The sequence below is a fragment of the Corythoichthys intestinalis genome, chromosome 5 (assembly GCF_030265065.1).
Source record: "Corythoichthys intestinalis isolate RoL2023-P3 chromosome 5, ASM3026506v1, whole genome shotgun sequence".
NCBI classification, from domain to species: Eukaryota; Metazoa; Chordata; class Actinopteri; order Syngnathiformes; family Syngnathidae; genus Corythoichthys; species Corythoichthys intestinalis.
In genome coordinates, this window is record NC_080399.1 from 16,467,953 (window position 1) to 16,489,428 (window position 21,476).

Genomic DNA, 21,476 nt, shown 5'->3' on the forward strand with positions numbered 1-21,476 from the left:
ATGCAAGCCGCGGGCAGACTTTTTCTTATCACATGACGTTGACAAATGTGTCAGAAAGATTAACTTTACATTACCGTGAATTGCACCAAAAGTTTTAGAATTTTGCGTTTCAACAAAATCTTTGTGAAACAAAGGGCCTGTTCCTTTTTTTCACTCACACGTGACTTTTAATGGCTTTTAATCCTTTCTTACCCTATCTGTCTGACCTCTTTCTTATCAACTCTTCATCGACCACTCCGCTCCTATTCCACCCTCCACCTTTCTGTTCCACTTGCCGTTCTTGTCACCTATAGTTCCATAGCTTTTAGCCACTCTGCCCCACAGCTCCGGAATGCTCTGCCTTCTGATCTACGGAACTTGTCTCACACTTTTCTAGGGCTGCAGCTATCGATTATTTTAGTAGTTAATGAATCTATCAACTACAGTGCCTTGCAAAAGTATTCGGCCCCCTTGAATCTTGCAACCTTTCGCCACATTTCAGGCTTCAAACATAAAGATATGAAATTTATTGTTTTTGTCAAGAATCAACAACAAGTGGGACACAATCGTGAAGTGGAACAACATTTATTGGATAATTTAAACTTTTTTAACAAATAAAAAACTGAAAAGTGGGGCGTGCAATAATATTCGGCCCCTTTACTTTCAGTGCAGCAAACTCACTCCAGAAGTTCAGTGAGGATCTCTGAATGATCCAATGTTGTCCTAAATGACCGATGATGATAAATAGAATCCACCTGTGTGTAATCAAGTCTCCGTATAAATGCACCTGCTCTGTGATAGTCTCAGGGTTCTGTTTAAAGTGCAGAGAGCATTATGAAAACCAAGGAACACACCAGGCAGGTCCGAGATACTGTTGTGGAGAAGTTTAAAGCCGGATTTGGATACAAAAAGTTTTCCCAAGCTTTAAACATCTCAAGGAGCACTGTGCAAGCCATAATATTGAAATGGAAGGAGCATCAGACCACTGCAAATCTACCAAGACCCGGCCGTCCTTCCAAACTTTCTTCTCAAACAAGGAGAAAACTGATCAGAGATGCAGCCAAGAGGCCCATGATCACTCTGGATGAACTGCAGAGATCTACAGCTGAGGTGGGAGAGTCTGTCCATAGGACAACAATCAGTCGTACACTGCACAAATCTGGCCTTTATGGAAGAGTGGCAAGAAGAAAGCCATTTCTCAAAGATATCCATAAAAAGTCTCGTTTAAAGTTTGCCAGAAACCACCTGGGAGACACACCAAACATGTGGAAGAAGGTGCTCTGGTCAGATGAAACCAAAATTGAACTTTTTGGCCACAATGCAAAACGATATGTTTGGCGTAAAAGCAACACAGCTCATCACCCTGAACACACCATCCCCACTGTCAAACATGGTGGTGGCAGCATCATGGTTAGGGCCTGCTTTTCTTCAGCAGGGACAGGGAAGATGGATGCAGCCAAATACAGGAACATTCTGGAAGAAAACCTGTTGGTATCTGCACAAGACCTGAGACTGGGACGGAGATTTATCTTCCAACAGGACAATGATCCAAAACATAAAGCCAAATCTACAATGGAATGGTTAAAAAATAAACGTATCCAGGTGTTAGAATGGCCAAGTCAAAGTCCAGACCAGAATCCAATCGAGAATCTGTGGAAAGAGCTGAAGACTGCTGTTCACAAACACTCTCCATCCAACCTCACTGAGCTCGAGCTGTTTTGCAACGAAGAATGGGCAAGAATGTCAGTCTCTCGATGTGCAAAACTGATAGAAACATACCCCAAGCGACTTGCAGCTGTAACTGGAGCAAAAGGTGGCGCTACAAAGTATTAACGCAAGGGGGTCGAATAATATTGCACGCCCCACTTTTCAGTTTTTTATTTGTTAAAAAAGTTTAAATTATCCAATAAATTTTGTTCCACTTCACGATTGTGTCCCACTTGTTGTTGATTCTTGACAAAAAATTAAAATTTTATATCTTTATGTTTGAAGCCTGAAATGTGGCGAAAGGTTGCAAGGTTCAAGGGGGCCGAATACTTTTGCAAGGCACTGTAGTTAGTTCAAATAATAGAGTACCGTATTTTTCAGACTATAAGTTGCAGTTTTTTTCATAGTTTGGCTGGGGGTGAGATTTATACTCTGGAGCGACTTATGTGTGAAATTATTAACACATTTTTTAATCATTTATGTTATTTTGTTGTTTTGGAGTGACACTGATGGTTTGGTAAACTTGTTAGCATGTTCTGTACGCTATAGTTATCTGAATAACTCTTAATAGCTATGTTACGTTAACATATCGGCCACGTTCGCATTTCGTTGTTCATGCATTATGTAGCATTATCATACTGTGCACTTATTCAGCAAGTTGTTCTGTTTTGTTTTAATTTTAAGCCTTTCAACGTGAAATATCTGTTCTACGTGTTGGATTTTATCAAGTAAATTTCCCCCCAAAATGTGACATATAGTCCGGTGCGATTTATATGTTTTTTTTCCTCTTCGTTGTGCATTTTATGGCTGGTGCGACTTATACTCAGGTGCGATTTATAGTCCAAAAAATGCATTTATTTTTATTTTATTGAGAATATTTCAGTTGTTTTGTTATTTATTTATTTATTTTTAGACATAACATTAAACTTATGTTCCAATTTGCTAATATGTTTTGAAAAAAGAAATCCTGTCCAATGAATACAAGTTTTTTTTTTTTTTTACCCAGATATCTAAAAGTAACACATTTTAGAGCTGTAATAGCAATACCGTGATACCATGAAACCGTGATATTTTGGCTTAAGGTTATCATCCCGTCAAAATTTCATACCAACACATGCCTACCCCCTGACTTGGTTTCAGCAGTTTTTGACCCCGATTTCCGTTTTACCCATATAGATTTTGCTCTATTGCGCTCAACAGTTTTCATTCAGAAAGAAAAAAAAAAAGAGTATATTGGTTACATGTGACCTACATTCATGACACATTACGCGATCTCCACATATGTGGTCTAGAAATGTCGGATCGGACGCCAATATGGGCAAAAAAATAAGCATCGGTATCAGATCGGCCAACACGAAAAATTCCGATCCAGACTTCCGATCCAGTTTTTTTTCAAAGTCCAGTCCGGCGCACCGATTTACATAATCCATTCCAGTTTTTGCTTCGGTTTCCCTAAAATCCAGTCCGCATTTTACGGCACACCTTCAACACACTACATTTACATTACCGTCTCCCAATTTACCGAGAGACTATCGGTAAAAATGTCAGCTGTGTGGGATCATTTCACCTTAAAGGACGACAAAGACGAAGAGGCAGAGTGCAAAATATGCCACAATAAAGTCAAGCGTGGTGGTAAAGCTGTAAGAAGTTTTAATACAACCAACCTAATCAAGCATTTAGCGAAATACCACCACATACAATATAAGAAGTATGTTAAGAAAACCGAAGACAAAAAGAAAGGTCCTACGCAACTAACACTGGCAGAAACTTTGGCTATGCGTGACAAACTGGCACTCGACAGTCCCAAAGCCCAGGGAATGACAAGAGTCATTGCCGAAGAATTCATTCTGGATGACTAGCCATTATCTCTCGTGAGTAAAGACGCATCATCCACGGTACATGCCCAGCTGTCATTACATCCTTAAGCGATTCGGCCGTGGAAGATTCGAGAACGATTCACAAACATCCAAATTCCGATTATTGAAATATGTCAAGTAAAGCGGAATTAATACACAGTGCGGTCTTCGGGATGCAATGAGAAACAGACCGCATTGCGTCCCAAGAGTAAATATGCTTGTCATAGACCCGGGTAATGCCAATTAGGGCTGCAGCTATCGAATATTTTAGTAATCAAGTAATCGACTGAAAATTGTATCGATTAATCGAGTAATCGGATAAAACAAATATATTTTTAGGTGAAGAGCAATTATAAATATACATGAGAAAACAAGACATTTCATTTAATCTTGAACCATTTTCAGTCAATCAATGTGTTTATTTTCGATGTATATTGTTGAAAACAGCCAACAATTGCATCTCAGATGTAACTAGAATAAAAAAAAAGACTAATTCACTACTTTCACTCAAAAAACCTTTAGATCTTATTTTAAAAAATTAGATATATATACACCTAAAAATGCCTTTATGCTTGATAACACACATCACTTGAAAGTTAGGATTTTTTCCCACGTGTTTCAATTGAATTTCTATTTGTGTCAAGCCATTTTTAAGTTGTAGTTAAGTTTTAAGTTTGTCTAAACTGTAAGTCCTGATAGGATTTTGAGTTTTTGCAGTGTTCAAAATATATGTATGATACAGGCTGTATTGCAGCACATTAGGAACTAGTGCTACTTGGTTTTTTATCCAGCAATGACTACTGAGCTAAAATTGATAGTTAGCATTATTGAGTTTTTATTTTACATCCTCATCACTCCACAACGCTATGTTATGTTAAAGCCTGTATGTAAGACATGTTAGCCACGCATCGAAAGTGGTCATAATTAATAGAAACCTAGCCCTCCGCAGGGCTAACGTTACGTGAGCTAGTAGTGACAGTAACGTTAATCTTATTTATTAGCGCTTAGTGCTCTTTATTAGCGCTTAGCGCTCTACTGCTTTAAGATGGCGGCTGTTTGCTAACGCTGCCCAGACGCGGCCTAGTCTGTCATTTCGCATCTAGTTCAACATACATGTGATCTCTATGAGACTCATCAGACGCTACCTGCAACTAACGTAGCATGTGCGGGCTAGTATTTAGCAACGTCGGCGTCGTTTGTAGCGGCTGTCGGCTGCAGAAAGTTTCTTTTTTTTTTTTTTGCTTCCTCTACGCACGTGACATCAGCGCGTTGTCCCGCATTAAAAGTAGTCCAAGCAAAACGTGATGCTTAGAGCTGTCAAAATAAACGATCACTCGAGGTGAATAAAATTACTCGGATCAGTTTTTAAAACTCGAGTTACTTGAGTTGCTCGAGTATTCGTTTCAGCTCTAATGCCAATGCTCAACTCACTGCTTTAGCTCAACTCATGCCGTTGGATAAAAAACACAAGAATACCTGACTGCTGCTGACAGCCGCTACAAACTACGTCAACATCGTTTTACTGTAGATAATAGATATCATATGTATATAGAACTAGATGCAAGATGACAGACTCGACGGCGTTAGCAACATTGAAGTATTGAAAACTAGTTGCGTTAGTAAACAGCCGCCATCTTAAAGCAGGATACTTCCCTAGTAGGCTGTTGTGAACTTTCCAAGCGTACCTGATTAAGTTTTTATCTAAAATACTCCTAAATCGGCAAAATCATGACTTGAATCTATCTGCAAAACAATTTTAAAACTTTCACATGTTGAAAGTAGACAGAAGGGAAATTATGGAATAACGGGAGCAATTTTAACAACTTTAACAGTTGATTCACAAGATTAAATGAATTGAATGTAGTTTAAAGCTGCTGATACAGAATGGGGACTTGAGTATTTTATTTACTGTTTTAAAATGTTAACTTGATACTGAAATAGTCTTTTATTTAAACCTGAGATGCTTTTTATACAATTTTTGTAACTAATGCACGAAACATTAAAAGCATCTAATAGCTTGGGGGGTTTGTGGGATTTTCCAATGAGGTTGTTTGTGTGTTTTGCTTTTTTAAGACAGTTTACAATATTATTTGCATGTTTTACTGACTGACTATGCCATTTCTGTTTGTAATTTATAATGTTTTGTGTTTGTCACTGAATAAACAGGTCAGTTTCTTGTTACCAACCGTTGTGGGTTATTTAAACTCACCTAATTCAGCTGGCTAGTTGGTATCAAGAGTACTAAAACCTTTTTCAACATGAGTCTGACAACTAAGTAAGGAGGCTAAATAAACTTTAAACTTTAACACATGCTCAGGTAGGCCGGTATCGGCCAGTATCGGTATCGGATCAGAAGTGCAAAAACCTGGATCGGGACATCCCTAATGTGGACCACACCACACCAAGTATTAATGGGGTTAAGTTTTTTTTTTTTTTTTTTTTTTTTAGATTACCAAACATAGTCACTTGCCCTATAAAGGGTTAGCTGTCATAAGAAGGTCACAAGATTGTAACGTGTGCTTATTTGAATTATATCAACTGATATCAATAGCCTCTGTAGAAGAATTCATGTGATCACTACATGTGGTTCATTTGCTTGAAATAGTTCCTTTCAAAGAAATGTTTCAAGTTTCATCTGATTGGGTACTGTTGTCTTTACAGGGTGATCAATGCAGGAAAGAGCACTTTAAATGAGGATCAGGCCTGCTGCGACGTGCTGGTGGTCAAGAGAAGACTGCCAGGAAGCTCTGCAATGTCCAGTTGGGGCCCCAAGGCTCGGAGGAGGTCTTCCCTACCCAACGGAGAGGTTTTGGGCCTCAGAGAAAGCCTGGTATGTGGTAGTCATCAAACACCGAGTTGAATTTGACTTTGAAAGTACAATACAGGTAGTCCCTGGGTTACGAGGTACCCGACTTATAGTTATTTTTGGATAATTATTTTGAAATTTTAAAGGGTTAATTCCGACGCGGAAATTCAGGTTACGTCATCAGCGTTGGAACGGAACTTGTTCATAAACCGGGGACGGCATTTTAGAACAGCTTAAATTTTATGGAATTTAGATTACCTGTGGAATTAGGAATGTCCTGATTGCATATTTTTGCACACGAGTCTGAGTCACCCTATTTTGAAGATCTGACGATATCAAGGCCCGATACAATACAGAGAAAAAAAGTCTTTTTTTCATGTGACGGTACTGAACTGTTTACAGAACTGCCTCTTCTGCTCTTTTCAGGAGTGTTGCAGAGTATAAAATGTATAAAGGTAGTCCCCGGTTTACGAACTAGTTCCGTTACTTTGCTGGCGATGTAACCCGAATTTCCGCGAAGTTGGAATTAACCCTTTAAATACCTCAAAACACCCTCTAATTAAAAAACAACTATTCTGAAACATGTGTTCTATCTGTCCTCGCCGAGACGTTGGAGCTAAATCCTACCTAGACAGTGAGCTAAGCTCCTAATTGACGATGTCAGACGTCCGTGTGGTTTGCTGACTTTATTATGCCCGTGACATCAACATTAGCAGAATGAAATATAAAATGAAATTAAATCAGTCTCATCTTCAATAACAGTTATTCAAGTTTGCGTGTACAAGTAGCTGCTGATACAGCAATTACAAACGATTAGCATGTATCAGTTAGCGTCCGCACATCACAAAAACACATAAACTCGCCCCAAGTATTCGACCACAATTGAAAACGCACAATAAACTGTACAAAAGCGGTGATATATAGCCGTCGCCTCTGGATGTTTCACAAGCAATAAATGTGTGCGCAGGCTGTCACCTCTGTCACTCGGCTGCTCTCTGTGTGCGTGTGTGGGTTGGGCGCGTCTGTACATGCGCTCGCTTTCTGTTTTGCGCTTCCTGCGCCAAAATAAAAGCATGCATCACAAATAGGGCTCCAGCTATCAATTAATTTAGTAGTCGATTAATCCAGGGGTCCCCAACCTTTTTTGCACCACGGACCGGTGTGATTTGGGTCTTTTTTTCACGGACCGGTGTCCTGTCAAATTTTGCAACCTTATAAAATTTTGCTCCCAAAGCTTTTGTGGCGGTGAAAAAAGCCCTCTTTTATATTCAGTTGGACTCTCAATATTATCCAATGGTGCTAAAAAACTATTTACATCATAAACATACATGTGCAACACAGAAATGGCGTAAATTAATGCTTAACGACACGGCGAAATCGTTAAGTGAGAGGGCTACGTGCAGTTGTTGTGTGCACCTAACGTGGCAAACGTAAGTTAATATTCCTTTCTTTAAAGAAAATTGTAGTGTGTACTTTGGAATCGCTGCATTCACGGTCCTTTTTAACGTTACACGCATGCCAACTTTGTTAGAACACCGGCAATGTGCGGCAGAAAAATACAGCAAATATAAAATAGCATTTGTTTTTAGCCCCGTCGTGTTAAGTGCAGGGAAAAAATACAACTCACCCGCTGAATCAGTGGGAGGCCTGAGTTTGTTTCGTTGAGACGAGATGCTCCCGAGATGGGAGAGTGAGAGAAGCTAGCATCACAAATACACGATGTTGGAAATTGTAGCACAGTTTTCAGCGCGCTCCTAGCGATGTCAGGATATTCCGAAATGACTCAAATCCAGAACTTCGGTAGAGTTGTTGTCTCAAATGTACGTTTAAGTCGCCGTGATTTGCGATGTCTACAAGCTGATATTCCTGTTCCACAGACATGCTCGAATAACTCTGTTTATTCACATACGTGTCACGAATTCACACCTTCGCCGTTCGTGGGTCTTTAGTGATTGGGAAGTAGCATAAATTTTGTTTTCTTCGAGGTTGTAGACACATCTTCTGGCTCGTCAGGTACCCTTTTCCCCGTAAAAAGTCTGTCCAAAGACGTCTGTTATTCAGTCATTCTAGTGTGGGGGCTAATTATTTCCGGGAAGAAATGCGTTTGGCGACGACCTACGTCATAAGTTATTATCGAGTCCAAGCGCGCATAGATATACAAAACGAGATTTAGTGCTAACAGCCCAATCAATGCATTTCTATGACGACCTCCTATCCTGTAGTTGTATATCTAGAGTAGACAGGGATATTGGTGTGTTAAGCGGCACAACGACCGGTACCGGTCCGCGGCCCGGTCGTTGGGGACCCCTGGATTAATAGATGAACCATTAGTTCGAATAATCGAGTAATCACATAAGGAACATGAACAATTAAATTACCTGAGCTGGGCCTCAAACGGTATAAATATATAAATAAATGAGGATCTATATGCAACAAAAGAACTAGCTAACTTACATAGCAATAGTCTGCTAGTTTAAATGCTATAAAATGCTAACATTTTTTAAAATGCTCTCAACAAATGGTTCAGACACATATTCCCACAAAAAAGGCTAAATATACCTATAAACTAAATTATGGAGGCATTTGAAAAAAACAAAAAAAAAACAAAACATTGGCTCAAACAAACACTTAGCTTATGTTGGTCTTAACAGGGAACACCTGGATTAAGCCATGTGAATTGAGGCAGACTAGAAGGCAGTGTATCCACCCAAATCAATAAAACTACTAAATGCAAACACTTTCAAATTAACCATTACAACGCCACTTTGATTAAAGGAATACTCGAAGCAGCAAAATTTAATTTGAATCTTTTTTTTCTAATCGAATACTCGAGTTAACCGATTAATCGTTGCAGCACTAATCACAAAACAAAACTCAACATTAAAAAAACCCAACAAAAAAACGACAAGACTCAGGCGTAGATAGAAATCGCTTAAGTCGGGTCCGTCGAAACTCGGGGACTACCATTATATATTTTTGCTTCTTTTTGCAATGCCATTCTAATTCTGAAATATTTTGTTACTTTTTACTTTTTAAGAAATATATATATATAAATTTGTTTTAAAATTAAAAACCTGATCCTTTTCACGTGATTCCGATCCTCTGAAAAATGGCGCGATTTATGATCACGTGATCGGATTGGGGATATCCCTAGGAAATATTATCCAAATTCAGTGTGAACAAACTGCATTTAGAATATTTATTTTCAAATTGTGATTGCTGTCAAATAGCAAAAAAAAAAAAAAAAAAAAATCTAATTTGACTGGAACGTTAGGTAGTAAGGGTTGAAGATTAGATTAGCAGGGAATTTAGTTTTACAACAGAAAGAGCAAAGTATCATAAGATAGCTGTTTAGAGTAGATTTTGGCTTGAACCTGTTCATTTTATGTCACAGTTTTTAGCTACAAGTTGAAAAATGACTTTGTATCTTCAGCTGTTGTTAACATTTTCCTTATCTCATTCTACACAAGCAACTAAAAATCTTAGTCGACATGGCTCTCAGTAACATGTCTTGAAATTGTTGTTATGAGTTTTGCACGAATGAACTTGGCAGCTAATGCAGTTTGTGTCGTGACGAATGTAATCCACTGATAAGTTGTACTAACATGCTACATTAGTTGCTGTTGGGCTTTCTGGAGATTCCAGGCACGAGCACAAAACTTGAAAAATAGGGATTTAAAAATATTTTTAAAAAATAGATACTGTATACCGTATTTTTCGGACTAAAAGTCACACCTGAGTATAAGTTACACCAGCCCAAAAATGTGCAATGAATAGGAAAAAAAAACATATATGTCGCACCGGAGTATAAGTCGCATTTTTTGGGGGAAATTTATTTGATAAAATTCAGCACATACTGTAGAACAGATATGTCATCTTGAAAGGCAATTTAAAATAAAAAATTCAATAGAGAACAACATGCTGAATAAGTGTACGGTATGATAATGTTACATGATTCATGAACAACGAAATGCGAACGTGGCCGGTATGTTAACGTAACATAGCTATTAAGAGTTATTCAGATAACTATAGCTTAAAGAACATGCTAACAAGTTTACCAAACCATCAGTGTCCCTCCAAAACACCAAAAAAACATGTGAAATGATATAATAAAGTGCTAATAATTTCACGTCTCTCCAGAGTATTAGTCGCACCCCCAAACTATGAAAAAAAAAACTGCGATTTATAGTCCGAAAAATACGGTAGTTAAAAATATATAGTTTGAATCATGACTTTTTTTCCCCATAAAAACAAAATCAAAAAACAGTAGCATTATTAAATGTTTTCTTTGTGTTACTGTAATTTTTTTCTTTAATAGAAAAAAAGCATAATTCATCAAACTACTTTATTATTCTTTTATCCATATTTTTACGTTTGATGTATTTATTGTATTATTTAATGCTATTGTAAGCTCATTATTCACACAACATCTAATACTGTGCTTATGCAAAAGAAGATAAAAAACAACAATTACTGATACTGATTGTAGTTCGGCATTGTTATGAATGATATCTTTTGCATTACATACCATTTTCTGGATGACTGAAGACTTTTTGACATAATTTTTTGCAGCCAACACCAATGAAGTTTACTATTCAATGAAATCCGCAGTACATTGCCGCCACCTACAGGAAGTACGTCTGCACTCCACTTTAAAATTTAGTCTTTTAATTCCCCCGTCACGAATGACTTTATGCAGGCTTCTTATTGGCTAAAAATAAACCTTAAAGTGGAGAAATGATACAAAATGAAGTCTTTTGAAGCTACTCTGACTTTCTCATTCATCCACAAAACAAGTATGCCAGTTTAACTGAAGACTAAACTGTCTATTGATGTGAGTGGTGATTCAGTGCTGACCAGTCTAGGGTTCAGCTCACTCGTGACTGTAAGAAGGACAAACATGACACAAAATGGATGTCCCTGTATATGATAAATGTTATGTGTGTGTACTAGGCCAACAATGACGACCTGGCCTTCCACTACTGGGGGCTTTTCGACGGTCACGCCGGCTGCGGGGCGGCCGTGGTGGCGTCGCGTCTCCTCCATCACCACATCGCGCTGCACCTTCAGGAGGTGATGGAAATCCTGTGCACGCCCGACCTCCAGCCACCCACCTGCCTGAGTGAGGAGCCCGTCCGCTGGCAACACCAGCACCTGAATCCCAACCATCGTGCCCTCTCCAGGGCCGTGTCGCTACGCGGGGCCGCAGGTGCCCCCGGGTCCCCGGGTGTGCCGCCCACGCGCTTCTTTGCCGAGAAGAAAGTGTCGCACGAGAGCCTGGTAGTCGGCGCCATTGAGAATGCGTTCAAAGACATGGTAAAGAAATATTTTGCCGCTAGTAAATACAGCTTTATAATATGTAATTTACTAATGATGAAATTAAAATGTAGTAAATAATATACATATGGCGGAAAACACAGACAAAGCTGAAAAAGCAGTTTCTGCTCTTGCACTCCTTTTTAAAAGAAACTCCTGTATTTTAAGCCAAAACAACTTGTGTTTGATAGAACAATATGTCTATATGCTGCCATAGCAGATTCATGGCGCATTAAGCCCCCAAACTATTTTTAATTTGTACGTTTTACTCTGGAAACGCCCGTTTACAGACGTCGCACAACCGCTTTTGTTTCAACCCAGCCATAAAACTAATAAAGATAATTAATTATATTTATTATTCACAATTTCATTTTTAGCTTAGAATTATTATTTGCTGTCTAATATTTCGTTTAAAAAAGAAAAACGACTTAGAAAAATTATTCACTCGCGTATTTTAAACTTTTAAACAAATTACGTCACAATGAAAAAAATGGTGTCTGTAAAAAAGTCACGGATATCTACCTCATAACTATCGCTTAATTGTATTTTTTTTGTTACTGTCGCATTTTCTCCGATACGTTAGATGATAAATAATCCAGCCAAACAAAGAAAAATTGAAAAAAAAAAAAAAAACGTTTAAAAGGGTAAATATATGAAAAAGAAAATCTCAACCACTCCTTGATGTCTGTGATATCTGCATCGTGACGCTTGTTATATTACCATGTTTCACCCATAAAATCCCCCCCAAAATCCAGCTGTGGCCATTCACAGCTGTGTCTTGACACTCAGTGATACATGCTAAATGGAGTTTTTGGATCAAAACAAGGTAAGTACGCAATAATATCTCCTTGAATTGATGCCGTCTTTAAATCTGCTCTCGCGTGCTCTCACCTCCAGTTAGGGTTTTGCTGTTGAAAAAAAAAAAAAAAAAAAATCTTTCAAAAATGCCCTCCGATTCAACATTTTTCTTCCCCCCGAAAATCGAGATTTTAAGCTTTCCAATGATGTATCACACATGCATATACAGGGTGACCCCCAAAAAAGTTTACACTCAGTTGACTGCTTGTTTAAAAGCCATTGAAACATATCTAAATAGGTTGTCATGCTTAAGTGATTCATTAAGGTCACTCAATGCAGCTGGTAATCTCTCGTTTCTACAATTCCTGTGCTTCTGCTGAAAATGAAGAAAATTTAGCTGTACCTGAATTGCTGCGTGCCGGTCTGACACCTACTGAGATTGCAGCAAATCTGAGAATATCCAGATGTGCAGTCTACAAAGTTAAAAAGAAGCTGAAAGATACTGGAACAGCCTCACGAAAACCTGGGTCTGGAAAACCCGATCTGTGTGGACCAAAAAGTTGATTGACAAGGTGATATGTGGCCACCCCAGAGTCCAGATCTCAATCCCCTGGATTATAGCATCTGGGCAACTGTGGAGGACAGTGCCTGTAAGAAGCCACAAACTTCTGTGGCAGCCTTGGAGAGGTCCATTGTTAGATCTTGGGAAAAGATGACAGCATCCTACATAAAGAAGACCTGTCAAGCATTCCGCAGGCGCCTGGAGGCTGTTGTGACACTTAAGGGAGGACACATTGAAAAATAGAGTGTACTGTACATGTTCTTTACAATAATGTATAATTTGTGATTAAATTCTAATTCTAAACTGAATAAACATGGCATTTAAGTTGTATTATGGCAGTGTAAACTTTTTTTTGGGTCACCCTGTAGGACAATTTCTCAGAGCGGAACTTCAAGTCACCTGAGTGTTTTCCGTCATATATTTTATTTTAAATTGGAATTGCAATCCAAATGTACTGTACTAAGTTGTCAAGTTAACTATATTTAGTGATGTGATAGTGATTCTTTCATATACCACTAGAAGGAGCCTAAGCACCACTAATTCAGGAGTAATAAATTAATTTTCCCAAAGGGAAATTTGAGAACCTTAAACAGTCGTCAAGGGCTTCACCACCTCAACTACCGTAATTTTTATAAAGCGCACCTGACTATAAGCCGCCACCCAACAAATTTGACACGAAAACAGCATTTTTTTATAGATAAGCCGCACTGGACTATAAGCCGCAGCTGTCCTCACTGTATTATTGGATATTTACACAAAAAGATATTAACCGGTAACACTTTATTTGACAGAGGCATCATACAACTGTCATAAGGCCAAATGAACCACCATGAAGCTTCGAACCAATTAGCTGCAAAGCTTTAGCCATCACTGCTCCCTAGGGGGAGACAGTCAACCTCTGCTGCCACCTGCTGTCAACACTTTTGTTGTCCAACATGCCTCCTAACATGCGTAGCAGCGCTACAGATGCAAATAATCAAAATTAATGCTAATTATTTCTGCAATTACTGTTGTAGTTGTTTCGTTAATTACTAGTTATGGTATTTGGTTACACTTTTATTTGACAGTGGTTCCATAAGACTGTTATAAGACAATCGTTATTATGACATGACACTGTCATGAACATTAATTGATGCTTATAACAGATGTCATTTTGTGTTATCCAACAAATTATCTCTCTTCTGAATGGATGTAAAAGATCTGAACTGGACATAAATGGAGTTTGTGACATAATTTGCTGGGTGACACTTACTGACATCTGTCATAAGCATTCATTAATAGAGCTGGGAATCTTTGGCCACCTAACGATTCGATTATGATTACGATTCAGATGCTCCGATTCGATTCTAAAACGATTATTGATGCACCCCCCCCCCCTTTTTTTTTATTTATTTTTTTTAAATGTTTTGTACATTAGTTCCAAAATTGTTCAAAAATACTCTCAGGCTAAACCAAACTACTATTTCAGTATCAAGTTAACATATAGCAGTAAACAAATATACAAAAATAACAGTAAATAAAAAACTCCAGTCCCCATTCTGTATCAGCAGCTTTAAACTACATTCAATTAATTTAATGTTGTGAATCAACCGTTAAAGTTGTTAAAATTGCTACCGTTAATCCATAATTTCCCTTTTGTGTACTTTCGACATGTGAAAGTTTTAAAACTATTTTAAAGATAGATTCAAGTCAATATTTGACCGATTTAGGAGTATTTTAGATAAAAAGTTAATTAGGTTTGCTTGGAAGGTTCGCTACAACAGCCTTGCAGGGAAGTGTACTGCTTTAAGATGGCGGCCGTTTACTACGTCCGCATCTAGCTTTTTGTAGATGTGCTGCTAAAGCTACCGCTACCGTAGTGCATCTAGTCCTAAACAAATGATATCTACCGTAACATTATGTGGATGACGTACTTTTGTAGCAGCTTTTCAGCAGCAGTCAGGTATGTTGTTGTGTTTTTTTATCTCGTGGCATGAGTTGAGCTAGAGCCGTGAGTTGAGCATTGGCATTACCCGAGGGGCCGGGTAATGAGAAGCATGATGTTTAGCTACTCTCGCTCCGTTGCTCATTGACCGCGCGGCGTGCTGAGTGTGTTGTACTTCCGCTTTACTTGGCATATTTCAATAATCGGAATTTGGATGTTTGTGAATCGTTCTCGAATCTTCCACGGCCGAATCGCGAATAATCTAAGAATCGGAAATTTTGCACACCTCTATTCATTAATGCCCATGATAGTCTCATGTCATAATCATGACAGTCTTATGATGCCGCTGTCAAATAAAGTGTTACCTATTAACACAAATAAATCAGCAAATAAGCCACTCCGGACCATAAGCCGGAGGATTCGAAATGAAGGAAAAAGTAGCGGCTTATAGTACAAAAATAACGGTATATTTCATTTGACAGAAATAGATGTCTAATCCATTTGGACTAGGAGGGCTAGCAGCGATCATTCGCAACTCAAATGGAACGCAAGTCTATAGCCGTCAATGGCAGCCAATGAGTTAAGCCACGAAAAATGGCAGGAAGAGCCTGTTTTGGCCAGATAGATTTAAAGATAGATACTACACAAGTGGGATGATTGGACATCTAATGCACGTTTGTACATTGGGAAAAAAAAATCTCACGGCACACCACAAATCAAAAATGTTCCAAAATTACTATCTGTACAGTATATTTAATGAAAAAAATAATTTCTCAGTATTTATACTTACACAGTGGGAAACTTGAGCCTGTTTAGATGAACACAAAGCCGATAATCCTGGCAGAAATCTTCTTCAACACCTACAGTCTCTATGTGTTTTCATTTTTTAAAGCAGTTAGGCTTGTAAAAGCTCAGAATTATCTAGCAACAAGTTCAGCAACAAGGGTTTGAGGGCTTTCTCATTTACCTTTGTCGTTTTTCCTTAAAAATTTTGTCTGTTTCTCTGTGTTTTCACAAAAGCGAACAAAATAGTCCATCGACTTGTTTTGAAGCGATGGGTGTTTCGTTTGGAGAGGACGTTTAAGCTTGCTTGGCACCATGGCGAAGTTGGAGAGCTGCTGCATGTTTCGCGTTCAAGAACTGCTCGGATTTCTAGCCATCAGCCACCTTGCTGTCTTCCACAATGTGTAGAAATAAAACGGGGAGGATTGATGTTCGTCGCATACAAATAAAATAGAAAGGACACTTTTGTGTAACTTGATGAGTCTAATCAAATGATGTACAGTAGACGTGCTAGGGACCCACAATGTCGCGGACAGCGAGGTGGCTGATGGCTAGAAATACAAGCAGTTTTTGAACGTGACACGAGCAATCATTACCTCGCTCCTTTGCACATCACCGAGAACTTTCTACCTACTCCTTCCTTCCAACTGCAATTCGCCTGACGACGTAAAAAAAAAAAAAAAAAAGCGATATTGGATAATTTCTCGCGGCACACCTGACGATCTCTCACGGCACACCAGTGTGCCGCGGCACACCGTTTGAAAAACACTGGTCTATGCCATCAATGGCAGCCAGTGGGTGGTAAAACCAAAAAAGTTGTAAAATGGTAACATTACATACAAGGCATACCTATTCCTCGATTTTATTTTCCACCAGTTAAATTAAAAAAAAAAAAAAGTTTTCATAAAAGTATACTGCAATAGAAGCACACTGTCAGTAATCAATAATAGGGCTGAACGATAATGGAGAAAACTTACATTGCGATTTTTGGGGGGTTTGCGATTTATATTGCGATCTTAAAACTAGAAGGATTTCACCAGACTTGAGTAGCTCTGTTTGGGAAGACTTTGGTTGGCTCACAAGATGCCTCTTTCTGATCACATGATGGGAAATCGGGCCAATTGCGCCATTTTTCAGAGGATCGGAACCAGAATTTAAATGATAAAAAAATATATATTTATTGTATGTTTTTTGCTTCATACTCGTCCAGCCTCTCACGCTCCCTCCCTAAAAGCAGTGCGACCAAACTGTTTTTCTTGGTCACCAGTGCAGCTGCCGTTTGGTACTTAAATTTAATGATGATTGACAGGTTTGTAGCTTTGATCTAGCCATAGACTCCCCTGTAGCGCTACGATCAAAGGCACAAATGTGTTAATCATCGTTAAGCTTGGTACAAAGTCTGAAGTGTGCTGTGTCAACTCATTCATTTGCAGTGTTGTTAATCTTACTGAAAAAAAGTAAATTATAGTTACAAATTACTTCTCCCAAAAAGTAATTGCGTTACTAACTCAATTACCTGAATGTAAGAGTAATCAGTTACTTGGCAAAGTAATTGGTGATAATTACGTTTTTTTTTTCCCCCTCAAAAAAAAAAAAAAAAAAAAAAAAAAACATTGGCCACACTATGTGAAGTTTTTTGTGGAGGTTTTTGGTACAATTGGCCCGAGCCCAATTCTTTACCCTAATTTACCCTTTACCCTGAATCAACAGTTAAAAGTTGTTAAAATTGCTCCCATTATTGCATTAGTTCCCTTCTCTCTACTTTCGACATATGAAAGTTTTAAAACTGTTTCATCATTTAAAGATAGATTCAAGTCAAGATTTTGCCGATTTAGAAGTATTTTGGATAAAAAGTTACCTAGGTTCGCGAGGAAGGTTCTCTACAACAGAGCCGTCCTAAAAAGCCTACTGCTTTAAGATGGCGGCTGTCATTTTGCATCTAGTTATATCTATATACAGTACATGTGATATCTACCATGTCTACCATATCTACCATAACATGCGGGCGTAGTTTGTCCGGCTATCGGCTACAACATGTATTATTGGAGCTACCTAGCATCGCGTTTGCTCGGCTTCACACTTTCTTGCCTCCTCCCCGCTCCTGCTCTGCTCTGTCGTCTCGGTGAGTCCGTCTCCCTCAGACTTTTCGACCAATATAGTAACGCATAGTAACGCATGCCTTTCCGTCCTCAGTAACGGTAACGGCGTTGCCAAGATGAGAAAAGTAATTAATTAGATTACCCACTACTGAAAAAAATAACGCCGTTAGTAACGCCGTTATATTGTAACGCCGTTATTAACAACACTGTTCATTTGTTAGTGAGAGGCTGTTTATGGCGGCGCAAGCGTCAAAGCAAAAAAAAAAAACCTTTGTTTTTGTATCAGATCGGGACTCAGTATCGGCAGATTCTCAAAATCAGGTGACTTGAAATCGGACTCGGGTGCAAAAATATGCGGTTGGGACATCCCTAGTATTCATAAAATACCGTTTAATCCAGGCTAAGTGGGTTTATCTGTGAATGATGAAGATTGGTGAATATAAAAGACAGGGGCGTAGGTTTGGTCTCAACATTGGTAGGGACGATGTAACAGCATCTGAAATTCTGATGTTTGATTTCATTTCACAGATTTTTTTTTCATGTAAGTTCATGTTCATGTCAGTGGCCCCCTGAAGTGGACCCATTCTTGGATAGCGCCCCGTTTTTTGTTTTAATAGAGGGACTTGCACTCTGAAGCCACCGCGTTGCATCACCAAAATGTACATAATGCAATCAATGATCCAAATGAAGAACAGCTAGCTTGACTTTGTGGGTCCTTGTAGAGCAGGGGTCGGCAACCTATGACACGCGTGTCAGCACTGGCACGCGAATGGTTAACCAGTGACACGCGAGCGCATGGCAAAAAAAAAAGAAAAGAAAAAAAAAAAAAGAAAAAAAGCGCCTTTTTACCTGAAATTTAGACATTTTCTGTTGCGCGCCCTGTTATTTAAGCCACACACACATCCAAGGGAATTCCTGTGTAAAGAGACATGGGATTTACTCACGTCATTGCTTTCACGTATAAAAAGATGTCCCGAGAATGGAGCGGGTTGCACGCTTGCACAGACTTGTCCCGTATTGCCCACTGGCGCTCTCTGTGCGGGAAGGGCCGCTGGCGCGATTTTATAACCTCTGACATTACGTCATTTTTGGTAGGCATCGGCTGTCACAATGTTGGTCAAATCGTGTTTTATTCCAGAGTCAGCGTTCCCAACGTCGTAACTGCAGCCAATTCAATCTCATCAAGACTGTATTTAAGAGTGTTATTCCCCCACCAAGATCTGCACCCGCGGCTCCACCCGGGCTGGTATGGGGCTAGATCGGTCTTCTAGCCCCACACGCCCGCCGCACCTTCCGTGGGCACCACGAGAGCGAGCCTCTCTCTCCCCGGGGAAAGGCTCGCTCCTAGCGGCTCCACCCGGGCCCGCGCCCGAGGCTTCCATGCGCACCACGAGAGCCAGCCTCCTCGGGGAGAGGCGGCTCCACTCGGGTTCTCGCCCTAGGCTTCCGTGCGCACCCTGATAGGGAGGCTTTCTCTCCCCGGGGAAAGGCTCGCTCCTCGCGGCTCCACCCGGGCCCGCGCCTTCCGTGCGCACCGCAAGAGCCAGCCTCCCGGGAGCCGCGGCGGTCCACCCGGGCCCGTGCCTCTCCCCGGGGAGAACAAGTGTCAAACGCCATTACGAGACAAAACATGAAAATTAATTCAAGGATGAGTCTGACAAGGCAGAGACATTAAAACGTGCTGTGTCCAGGTACAGTAAACAAACACACCCTGAAAACCTTTGTCACTGCTAAAAACACCGCCACCGAAGCAAGCTATCACTTTGCTCACTGCATTGCAAAGCAAGGAAAACCATTTACTGATGGCGAATATATCAAAGAGGCGATCTTGTCACGCTCAGAGGTTTTGGTCGATGGCTTGACTAAAAACGAGACACTCCAAAAAAAAAAACAAAAAAAAAAAAACAAAAAAAAAAAGGATAAGCAGCTAAAAGTCACAAAGTACAACCCCGAAATCAGAGCTGAGCCAAGGAAAACAGGGCCAGGGATCACATTAAGGTAGGCATCTTTTATCTTTGTAATATAAAAGAATATCTAAAATGCTGCATATAATTTACTGTTTAAGTTGATAGTGAACAACTAGCTAGTGAACTGTTGCACTTATTTTCAAGTTTTGACATTTTCTACAATATGCATTTATTTTTTAGTTAATTGAAAAAGAATGGTAGTTATACGATTTCAATATATGTTCATGTTGTTTTCTTTGGGGTAAAATTACCGCTCTGTTGGATATAAAAAATTGGATGTGCGTCATTAATCTCGGTGTGGCACACTGATTGACAAGAAAATTTGAAAGTGGCACTCCACACCAAAAAGGTTGCTGACCCCTGTTGTAGAGGCTGGCCTGACCACAGTAGTTTTGCAGGTTAGCAAGTTCACGCAGTTTAATGTTATGCTAACTCTTGATGCAGGTTGGACTTTCAGTTGCAAAATTAGTGGTTTTTCCGCCACAACATTGACATCTTTTTACATTACTTACTTACTCCTGCTGAACTTCTAATATCCCTCCTCTTCGCAGGGGGCGGAGGAGGCTGCATGCTGTCGACATGACATTGTCACCTGCATGTCCTTACTGTTCAGTTATGGATGTGTCCTAAGTCAAATCGACTTGTATTAGTTTAGACCAAATCACAACAAGTTATCTCAAGGAGAAAACAAAACATGTTTTACGGTGCAGTAGCCCTACGCTGGATTTCGACCTACTTGAGCATTGTAGTTTAAAAAAAAAAATTTTTTTTTTGCCCCACCCTTGTAAGACTAATGTTTGGAGCCCCGAAGGTGACATGGAAGAAGGAAAAAAAAATAAGAAGAAAAAAACAGAGAGGAAAAAAAAAGTTGACGTTAAAAAAAAAAAAATAGTGCCCCTAAAGGGACACGAAAGATTTTTTTCTGTCAAAGCAAAAAAAACAAAAAAAAAAACACGAAAAATAATTAAAAAAAAAAAAAAGGTCTGAGCAAAAAGAAAAAAAAATACACCGGAAAAAAAAAAAAAAAAAAAGACCCGGAAGTAAAAAAGAAAAGTTGAGGTTGAAGCAAAAAAAAAAAAAAAAAAAAATGCCCGGGAAAAAAAAAAACACGAAAGTAAAAAAACAAAAACAAATAATTTGCCCCGAAAAAAAAAAAAGACCCGGAAGTTAAAAAAAAAAAAAAAAGAAAAAGAAAAAACACATAATTCCACTTTTTTATACGTGCGTTTTGCAGGTAAACAATGGCAACAATGGGGCGTGATCATCCGTGGAGCAGGTTAATTGAGTTTTACTTTGAAATAGGCCTAAAACATGATGACATAAGATCAATTCTAGATATTAAGCACGGTTTCCAAATAAGCAGAAGAAATTTGAAGCGAGTTTTAAAATCAACCGGACATTTTCGTCGGAAAACGTTCAGTGATTTGGCGGTCCTTGTTGACTTCATTCGCTTTCCAAAACTCAAACTGACCTGGAGGCACAACAATCTTCCAACATTTTTTTTTTTTTGCGTTGATGTTAACTTTTTTTTTCCAAGTTGTGTTTTTTTTTTTTTTTTTTTTTTTTTTTTTTTTTGCTTCGACGTAAAAAAAAAAAGTTTTTTTTTGCTTCAACCTCAACTTTTCTTTTTTACATCAGGGTCTTTTTTTTCTGGGGCTTTTTTTTGTTGTTGTTGTTTT

General features: G+C 39.1%; 1 protein-coding gene across 1 annotated transcript in view; it reads left to right on the plus strand.

Moving 5' to 3' along the window:
- ppm1h (protein phosphatase, Mg2+/Mn2+ dependent, 1H) overlaps positions 1–21,476 on the plus strand; it is an 88,908-nt gene that overhangs the window by 18,662 nt on the left and 48,770 nt on the right. Inside the window, exons 2-3 of the mRNA XM_057836350.1 lie at positions 6,204–6,372; positions 11,302–11,664. Of these exons, the coding sequence (XP_057692333.1) occupies positions 6,204–6,372; positions 11,302–11,664 (532 nt within the window). The remainder of the gene's footprint in view (positions 1–6,203; positions 6,373–11,301; positions 11,665–21,476) is intronic.